Source organism: Hordeum vulgare, chromosome 2H (genome assembly GCF_904849725.1).
Source record: "Hordeum vulgare subsp. vulgare chromosome 2H, MorexV3_pseudomolecules_assembly, whole genome shotgun sequence".
Classification (NCBI taxonomy): domain Eukaryota; kingdom Viridiplantae; phylum Streptophyta; class Magnoliopsida; order Poales; family Poaceae; genus Hordeum; species Hordeum vulgare.
The window spans coordinates 586,181,569-586,192,239 of NC_058519.1; the positions used below are offsets into that span (position 1 = coordinate 586,181,569).

Here is a 10,671-nt window from a genome sequence, read left to right on the forward strand (position 1 = left end):
CGGTGACCTTGACCAAGGCATGGGAAGAGAAGCCCTGCCACCATGGGGACAAAACTGGAGGTCGTCCAATGGCGCGACGGAGAGATGTGCGCAACGACATTATGCTTCAGATGAGTGTGTGAAGATCCTTTGGAGCTGCACGTGTGACGACTTAAGATAAAACCCTATTTTTGCCCCCTTCGACATAAAGATCATGACATGAATTTTCAAAAGGGAAAGGGAAAGAGCACGGCATGTCTTAAAATTAAACCGTAACATCTCACATCATCCTTGCATGCCACAAGTGTTCCAATCCATTATCACGAAACAGACGAATCGAGAATGAAGGGTCATGCGAAAACACCCGATGAATAACTATTTCTTCTACTACAATCAAGGTCAAGCAATAACAAAACAATGAGGTAAAACATTGTTTTGTCAAAACTGCATCAGGCTGCCGAAATTGAGCAATATCTGCGTGACGAAAATGGACTCGTACGCAAATAACAAACAAGAAAGGGGGCAAATGCAATTAGCCTTCTCTCCCTTGTCCGTCCAAGACAGTGCCTTCAGAGATGGTGATTAAATACCTTTACAACCCTTATATAAGGCAATCTTCTCTAGCTCATACTCCTCACAAACCCACACAGAACCCCCCCCCCCCCCCCCCCCTGTCTCCTCCTCCTTGGCTTTGCTAGCTTCCTGCTCCCTTCGCTTCGCACATGCAGCCATATCTTGAGCTAGCTTCTCTCCGCATCACCACCACCATCCCTCTGTCCCCAAGAATATATAGCACGATCTTCCTCGAGGCCATGGCTGCCATGGCCTATATAGCCCTGTGGGGCGCGGCATTGGCCGCCACCGTCGCCCTCCTCCACTGGGCGTACAGGTGGCGCCACCCCAAATGCGCCGGCACGCTCCCGCCGGGGTCCATGGGCATCCCCATCATCGGCGAGACGCTGCAGTTCTTCGCCCCCAACCCGACCTGCGGCCTCTCCCCCTTCGTCAGGGACAGGGTGAAGAGGTACGGGAGCATGTTCAAGACGAGCATCGTGGGGCGCCCGGTGGTGGTGTCGGCGGACCCGGACGTGAACCACTACGTGTTCCAGAACGAGGGGAAGCTGTTCGAGAGCTGGTACCCGGACACCTTCACCGAGATCTTCGGCCGCGACAACGTCGGCTCCCTGCACGGCTTCATCTACAAGTACCTCAAGACCCTCGTGCTCCGCCTCTACGGCCAGGAGAACCTCAAGGCCGTGCTCCTCGCCGAGACCGACGCCGCCTGCCGCGGCAGCCTCGCCGCGTGGGCGGCGCAGCCCTGCGTCGACATCAAAGACGGACTCTCCACTGTAAGATCGAATGCCCAGAAGATGCACTACTCCGGAGTCGGTCTGCTCGGGCCGTAGATGGCTAATACAGCTTCTTAATTTGTTTCTATATTCAGATGATATTTGACCTTACGGCCAAGAAGCTGATCGGCTACGAGCCGACCAAGTCGTCGGAGAGCCTGCGGGAGAATTTCACGGCGTTCATTCGCGGCTTGATCTCGTTCCCCCTCAACATCCCCGGCACGGCCTATCATGAATGCATGGAGGTATGCCCCTGCGCGCCACCCATTTCACTTGATCTTGCATAGTTAAATTGCACGAAAGCATACCTTCAAATTGCACCTGTTGTGAACAGCGAGTACATGTGAGGCCACTAAACTAATGAGCACGCACAGATGTACTTGTCAGGATATATATGGCTGCGCACATGCATTCCTTAAACCTCAAGGAACAGATATATATATATATATATATTTCCATCAAAGTCCAGTTCCCTGCTTGATTGACAGAGAGTGTACGGTACGGGGATCCTTTTTTCTAATAACAAATTGCGGTGGTGCAGGGGAGGAAGAAGGCGATGAAGGTGCTCAAGGGCATGATGAAGGAGAGGATGGCGGATCCGGAGAGGAAGTGCGAGGACTTCTTCGACCACGTGATCCAGGAACTCAGGAGGGAGAAGCCGCTTCTGACGGAGACCATCGCGCTGGACCTCATGTTCGTGCTCCTCTTCGCCAGCTTCGAGACCACGGCGCTGGCGCTCACCCTCGGCGTCAAGCTGCTCTCCGAGAACCCCAGAGTCGTCGACGCGCTAACGGTCAGTACGGCGCCACAGAGACAGAGTTGATGATAGGATTAGCCGTGCAAATTTCTTTTCATTTGACTGGAAAATGAAGCAGACACTGACGGAGAAATCACGTGAACAGGAGGAACACGAAGCGATCATCAGCAACAGGGAGGACCCAGATGCCGCGGTCACGTGGGCCGAGTACAAATCGATGACCTTCACGTCTCAGGTGAGCCTAACCCTAGCCTGGATTGATGCACACCCTAGCTAGCGTAGATAGTGCAACTGTACAAGTTGCCTTGTTAGGACTTAGGATAGTAACAACATCTTGAGACGCTAATAGTTGGATTAAACGAGTGGCCAGTTGCAAGTTATTAGCAGCACAAGAATCTTGGGGTCCCAACGCTGCAGGCTACAACTCTGCAGCTTCAGAGTTTGTGTTTCCCAATTGTTTAACCAAGTCCCAATCTTCGATGCTGATAGATAGATAGCCTTAGTTAGTTACAAGAACCTTCTTGAACAAGCCTGTTTAATTTCACCAGACGAGTAATAGTAAGGTAGAAAAAACACGAGAAAAGTAGTACTGTACAAAGTAATTTATGAGCTCTGAATTTCTGAGACTGACGCCCATGTCCTCGATTCCCATCGTGAAGGTAATAATGGAGATCGTCAGACTCGCCAACATCGTGCCGGGGATTTTCCGGAAGACCCTGCAAGACGTTGAGATCAAAGGTAGGACGACGATCAGAATTCACAAACTCCACCCCACAGTGCACATGCATATGGCATCTCTTTTTCAGACCAGGTCCTCTGTTAGCAAGTTGCGGCGAATCTTCTTAACTCCGTGTTGTGTTTGCCATCTCCGGCGCAGGCTACACAGTTCCAGCGGGATGGGGTATCATGGTGTGTCCGCCGGCGGTGCACCTAAACCCCGAGATATACGAAGATCCTCTGGCGTTCAACCCATGGAGGTGGCAGGTTCGTCGTCGATCTTCACTCCATCTCTCAGAAACCATAGCATGCATACTACTGCTTCTGTCAAGTTGATGGCCGTTCAGGTCACGGTGGCTGGTCGTTCAGCTTGTTCCTGTCCTATTGTATGTTTGAAGCTACAGTACCTAGGAAGTAGGCTCAACGAACTCGCATATATTCTCGCCTCGGGTCTCGCCATTAAAGCAGAAATCGCGAGAAACAGTACTCTAATCAACTGCAAAGTTCCAATTATTAGCAGGCGTATTAGTATAAGATATCAGGGTTCTGATGCCGAGACCAAACTTGGCTACTGAGATCAGGAACGATCTCGGTTGTTGCCCATGCAGGACGTGAGACCGAACCATCGCCGAAACTTCCTTCTGCCTAGTAGTTTAACAAAGAGGTCAAAACGGCAAGCAGATGCAGTAGTACATAACATGCCTATGTCTATGAGTGAGCTCATGAACAAGTGAAAAGAAACAGCCTCTTCTGTCTGAGTAGTAGAAAAAATATACACCGCGTGTCTACTCTAGTTGCAGTAACCACGTTGGTTTCTGACCATTGTTTATTTTCATGTTCGGGGTTCAGGGTTCTAGACTGACAACATCTCAATACGGTAGGGGGATAGAACCTCATGTGCCATTTCACCGTTTTCCCAGTAAAAGGACGGAATGGAATATATAACAAAGTACACGGCGAAATCTTCAAACAGAGAGCTGCCTTGCCAATCTAGGACATGCATCTACGGATGCGGTAGCAAGTTGCCCTCAGGTTCACTGTATCCTGCTTGGTGATCGAGTCTGAATTGGCATTGTCGAGTGAATAAGATTCTGTGGCTTTCCAAGATTGTGTGAGATGTGTTACTTAGAGTGCGGCGTACTGCAAAAATAAATAGATAATGCCGTGATATTAATTAGAAAGAAAATCCACATCGAAACCCGGATCCTGATTTGGTCTTTGTTGAGCAGGGCAAACCTGAAATCACCGGTGGAACGAAGCATTTCATGGCGTTCGGAGGTGGGCTTCGGTTCTGCGTTGGGACCGATCTCACCAAGGTCTTGATGGCAACATTCATTCACAACCTGGTTACGAAATACAGGTAAAATTTTGTCACCTCTAAATAAGTAAATAGAGCAATCTTTCTTCAACTCTTTCTACCTTAAATTCTAAAACAGGCAAAATCTGAGCAACTGTATCTTTCTCATGTTCAGATGGAAGACAGTCAAAGGAGGGAACATAGTCCGGACACCGGGCCTCGGCTTCCCGGATGGCTTTGACATCCAGCTCTTCCCGAAGAACTGACCCTTTTTTGATGATATCTGGACAGTTTGGTCGTTGCAGTGGCAAAGATCATATTTTAGGATGGAAAGCCATATACTTAGCATAGTGGTAGGATACACATTCCTTAGTTATAAGTTATAACTACAGTCATATTACCGAGTACCACCTCTAATGGATCCAGAATGGGTTTTTTGTACTTTTGGCTGTTTTCGTTTTCCATGTGGTTAGTCATCTATCCATGTGTTGTGTGTAAATCGGTCCATACATCTCAAATGAGAAAGAGAGCACATTGCATGAAACTGTTGTGTGGAGCCATGCCTGGAAGCTCCAGCTGTTCTCGGCTTGTTCAGACAGAGATGCTAATAATACTCAGGACAGACGCCGATATGAGCCACACATGATAATTGCAAAGCCAGGGAATTTCCCCGCAGATTTATAATTAGGGAATGTGCCATGGACAACGAGAATCTAGCTGTTACCTGACAGAGCAGCCTCGGGTCACCAGTTCATGCAAGCAACTGAGACCCACAGGTCAAGTTGATCTCTGAATGACGCCCTTTCCAACTCAAAACCTCCAAACATGTTGGTGTCCTCTGCACTTTGCTGTCCCTGACGGGTTTAAATTTGCGCGTCTTTGCTCGCACGCCGGGAGGCGTAGATAGCACAAGGGGGATTTAAAACTGATGGTGCCCAGAGGCTTCTAAATAATGGCGTGCTAGTTGGGGCAGATGTGATCAGGAGAAGCTTTCTGCAGACATGCCGGGGACAAGATCTCGGCCGCAGGAACAAAATCGCAGGATTGAGATTTCGCTGCCGAGCAGCTCGGCTCAAGCGCGTCTGATCGCTCGCTGGCATGACCGGGCAATGAGTAAGCCGGCCGTCAGTCAGCGGGTACGCAACACTGGACTTTCCGTTGGCAGATGCCTCCTCTTGCTTCCAGAAGGTTTTTGTTTGGATCTTGCGGGCGTTTGATCAAGCCGCGGCTACTACTCCCTCCGACCTGCGTCCCATAATATAAAAACGTTTTTAACACTACTTGTAGTAGTGTTAAAAATGGTTTTCGTTCCGTGTTACGAGAAATAGAATTAATAAAGCCCACATAACAGGCAGCATCCAGATAACAGTAACACAGAGAAAACCAGCGACGACATAATAGCCGACGCCCAAGTCAGATACATGCAAGAAGCCTGCAACAGATGCAACAGACGACATAATATGACTTTTTCTATATTAATTATCAGTTTTCATTTATTTTTATATTGTTTTTTAGGTTTTTTATTTATACATGTTGTACATTTTTTGTATACATGCAGAACTTTCTAAATATATGTTATATATTATTTTTATACACACATAACTTTCGTTGTAGATGTCAAAAAATTTCAAATATATGATGAACTTTTCAAATATATGTTTGAATTTTTTATTAACACATTTCAAAAAATACACGGTTAATTTTTGGATGATACTACTTGTGTCCAAAAAAATAAGTGAACAATTTTCACTGTATAAATATTTTCTGAAATATCACAAATATTATTTTGAACATACGACCATTTTGGTAAAATGTCAAGATTATTTGTGAATGCTATGAAATATATTATTATTGGTATTTAAACATTTCTTAAATTTTATAAACATTTTGTAAAGATGTCACGAACATTTTTATGAACCACGTGAACACATTTTCATGTCACGTACATCTTTTGAAAATTTCCAGACAAAAATTCTAACACTACATTAACATTTTTTAAACATGCGTTCCATATTTTTTAGAAATAAATAAATTAATTTTTGAAGTATATGGCTTTTGAATATTGAAACAATAGACAAAAAACATACAAACAGATGAAAATTCACGAACATACAAAAGGAACGACGGGAGAACAAAGAAACAGGCTACTAGGCTGGCCGAATGGAAGATCGCTCGAGTCGTCCTTGTGTCTACCTGCGCGCAACACTTGGAGCGTACACACACACTCTTGCTGGCAGGCTGGCCAATCAAGTGCTACAAGACGTTTAAGGAGTTTCTCATACGCATATCTTCTATTGCTCCCGAAAAGTAGGATCGGGAGGCGACGAGCGTTCCCTAGCGCTCCGCCGGTGACGCCACCGGTTCCCTCTCTCTCCGTCGGCCGCTCCGGCGGCCGGAGAGAGGGGGAACCTCGGGTTTGTTCGCTAGGTGGATGTGTGGCAGGGTTAGAGTTGAGGGAGACGCTGTCGAGCCCGTTGCGGTGGTGTCGCGTCGAAATAAATTTCTCCGGGCTCCGTTCGCGGTCAGGCGAGGTTTTTGCCTTCGCCTAGGAGCCAGCGGGGTTGGGGATCCCCGGATCTCGTCGAGGTCGCGGGCTATGGTGGCTGGAGGTCCATTGGCACTGGCCGTTTGGGTCCTCAGATGGGCGATGGATGTTGGGAGACGAAGACCCTTCTTCTTCCTTGTTGGTATGATTTGTTGATGTTGTTCTTCTCCTTCCTCTGCGCTGATGCTGGTGGGAGATCCTGCTTTTTCCGGGCGGATGGCCCTACCGCGGTGCTGGACCGGGCGGATGGCCCTACCGCGGTGCTGGACCGGTCGGATGACTCGAGTTCTCTTCTTTCCGGAAGGGACACTTTTCGCGGTACTCAAAGCCAAAGATGGCGACGGCTGTTGCAGGTGTGTTGGATTGATGTCCATGCCCTCGTAGCGCTGGTGTCAAGAAAGGAGGAAGCACCATGAAGGCAATTGTACTGTGGTCGAAGATGATGACCTGCTTGTGACTGGTTGCAGATCCTTCTGCTGCAGGGGTCTTCTCTCAAGATTCGGAGATGAAGACACACGGCTCCGAAGATCTTCTTATTATGGTTGTCTTAGGTACTCTAGGTGTTCATGGTTTTCAGTGTTTGCGTTTCAGTATGCTTGTAAGGGTCAACTTCTTTGTACTGGTTCGTGATATGGATGAAAAAAATTCTAAAAAAAAGAAGCTTTAGGTGTCAGTTTTTTTCCCATTTTGTTGTTGCCTTTCTTTTTTGTATATTTTATTTTTTATTGTTTACTTTTAGATTTCTACTCCCTCCATAGTCTAATATAATTTTGCAAGTTTTTTTAGCTTGCAAAAACATCTTACATTACGGGACGGAGGGAGTAATTTTCAATTTTATTTGTTATTTTTGAATCCATGAATATTTTCGAATTCATAAAGTTTTTTAAAAAATTACAAATATTTTTTGAATTTAGAAACAATTATTGATTTCACGAACAAATTTTGAATTCCATGAAAAAATTTGCAAACTTTTCCAAATTCCAAACTAATTTGAATTTAGCGAAAAAATATCAATTTGTGAACCTTTTCGAATTTGTAACATTTTCTAAATTTTATAAACATGAGCAAGGAAAAAAAATAGAAGTGAAACAAGAGAGCAAAAAGAAACAAATCAGCTACTGCAAAGAAAAGAAACAAGAGGGCAGATGAGGCAGCTATTAGGAGTTTGATGGGCCAGCCCACCAACACTATCCGGTGTAAACTCTTTTACTAGATGTCATTTTATGTATGAAAGTGAAAATTTTAATTTCTAAGCTCATAGATTAGCAAAATACGCTTCTTCGTTGGGTATGATCGTCATGTTTGGTTGGGTCTCCCATATGATCATATGACAATACATCTAAACATTCAGTTTGTTGATTAATAAAGCGTGTGCCTAAAAAAAATGTCACCACCCATGCTATTTCCAATACGAGGTGCTTCCCTGCAAAAAAAAGATGAGGCGCTTGATACCTCTCCAACATATCTATAATCAATGTATCTATAATTTTTGATTTTACTATGTTATTATGTTATCATTTTAGAACACTTTTTTGTACTTATCTACCAATTTACATTATTTTTTACAACGAACCTATTGACCGAGTGTCTAGTGTCAGTTGCTGTTTTCTGCGTGTTTTTCCACTTTTCAGGTTTTCAGTACCAAACGAAGTTCAATTGACCTGAATCTTTTGGTGAATTTTTTTCTCAACCAAAACAAGACCGTGGAGCATCAAAAGGAGACAGAAGGGTGCATGAGGGCCCCACAAGCCAACAAGGTGCGCCGTGGGGGCACCTTGCTGGCTTGTGGCCCCCTCGTGGCTCTCCCGACTCTGTTCTGTGGCCTATAAATTCCCATCTACCCTAAAAAACATCGAGGGGGTCCCGAAACACTTTTTACATTGCCGCAAGACTCTATTCCGACGGAGGCCATCTAGAGCTCCGTTCCAGGACTATGTCGAAGAAGGGATCGATCATTGAGGGCTTGTTCATCAACCTTGCTGCCCTCATGATGATGTGTGAGTAGTTCACCACAGACCTATGGTTCCATAACGAGTACCTAGATGGCAATCTCTCTCTCTTTGATCTTCAATACAATGATCATCGCATGTTCGCTTTGATCCATATGATGTAACTCTTTTGTATAGTGTGTTTGTTGGGATCCGATGAATTGTGGGTTTATGTTCAGATTATTCATGATAAATATTTCAGTCTTCACTGATATTTAATATGATTCTTATGTGCATGATTATGAAAGCTTTGTAATTATCTATTGAAATAGTTTGGCCAACTAGATTGTTATTTCTTGAGTGAGAGAGGTGTGTTGTAGTAGGTTCAACCTCGCGAGCTTCTATATCCCAGTGACAGAAGGAGACAAGTTGTGTCTTTGTGTTGATGCTACTAAGGGTAAAACGATGGGGTTTATTCATATTGGTTGAGTTTACTTTGTCTACATCATGTCATCTTTCTCCAAGAATTATTTTTGTTTGTCATGAACTTAATGCGTAGAGAGGCAAGCATAGAAGCGCTCTTGAAGTGAAGTAATAGTAATAGGTGCAGGCATGAGTCGTACTATTTGTTTATGGACGTGTTGTCTATATTTACATGATCATTGTCGTGAAAATCGAATAACTACCCTATCTTCTATCAATTGCCCAACATTAATTTGTTTATCCACCGTGTGCTATTTTCATGAGAGATGGCATTAGGGAAAACTATGGCCCCGGGGTCTATTCACAACATATTGCTAAAATCTCCAATACCTTGGTGCCATTTATTTTATTTTATTTTATTTTGCATTTTACAATTATCTACGCACCTAATGTGCTTGCAAATAACGAGACCAAGGGGATTGTCAACCCTTTTGCCTGCGTTTGGTGCAAGTTGTTTGTTCTTTTGTGTGTAGCCGCTGAAGACGGTTGTGGTTGATATTCCTATTGGTTCGATAAACCATGGTTTCGTAACTGAGGGAAATACTTACCCGCATTGTGATGTGATAATCCGTTCCTCTTCACGGAGAACCCAACGCAGATTACAAGTATCACGAAGGATTTCTGGCACCGTTGCCGAGGAATATCATCACCAACTATCAAGTAACTCCGCACAAAATTCCATTCAGTTGTTCCTCTTTTTATTTTCTGGTATATTTAGTTTGTCTCGTAAAAAATAAAAATACAAAAATATTTATCTTTGCTTATTCAGCTTGTCACTAGATGGCATCTTCGCTCTCTAGTTTGCTTGAAAATTGCTACCATGTCTCACTTTATCATTGAAAAGGATGATGGGAGTAAGTTCCCCATTGAGGAAACTCCCCCAAAGCGAGACATGAAGGTTTTTGTTGTAGGTAAAGGGAATATCATGGGGATAAGTGCTATCCAATAATTTTTCAATTGTACGGGTGCTTTAAGTTGCAAGGATACTTCAATCCTTAAAAGAACCAAGAGTTATGTTGATGCTATTTATGCTCTTGTTTTAAAACTTGAAAGAATATTTATGCGCACTGACCCTAGTTTGCAAATTATTTTCTATGAGTTACCGGTCATAAAAGAACCTAGAGTTAAGAAAATAGCCATGCTTATCCTCATGCAAGAATTTGACTATATAGTGCGTGAAGCACGGGAGATCTTTGAGCACTATGATATGAGTTGTGAACATCCCGTGATAGATGAAATTTTATACAAAAAAGACTATATGATGAGATATGTATTCAAGGATATCACACTTATGATGAAACACATCTAAAGTGGTTCCTCGTATCTATATTATCCAACAAGTTTTCAATACCATTAACAAACAATACTCATGGGTAGTAAGAGGGAGCATGGAAGCGTTTAAGGAGAGCACCATTAAAGATTCCAAGATATTACTTGACCATGTGTTCCCTATTGTCTTTGAAAAACATACTTCTCAAGACGATCTCAAGGATGACAACACTTGAAACTATTCCATATGCCTAACTAGGGGTGTAAAATAATAGCGCTTGTTGGGAGGCAACAAAATAGTTATCTTTATTTTTGCTTTATACATTTTGTTTGTTCGTGAAATAATT

The 10,671-nt window shown here is 44.0% G+C and overlaps 1 protein-coding gene across 1 annotated transcript; it reads left to right on the forward strand.

The window, feature by feature from the left end:
- Positions 1-622: 622 nt before the first annotated feature.
- LOC123430644 (cytochrome P450 87A3) lies at positions 623-4,643 on the forward strand. The gene is made up of 8 exons (XM_045114497.1): positions 623-1,328; positions 1,424-1,573; positions 1,870-2,121; positions 2,231-2,320; positions 2,745-2,823; positions 2,963-3,069; positions 4,032-4,162; positions 4,275-4,643. Exons 1-8 carry the CDS (start codon positions 702-704, stop codon positions 4,363-4,365), a joined length of 1,527 nt encoding a protein of 508 aa, XP_044970432.1. The 5' UTR covers positions 623-701; the 3' UTR covers positions 4,366-4,643.
- Positions 4,644-10,671: the final 6,028 nt, after the last annotated feature.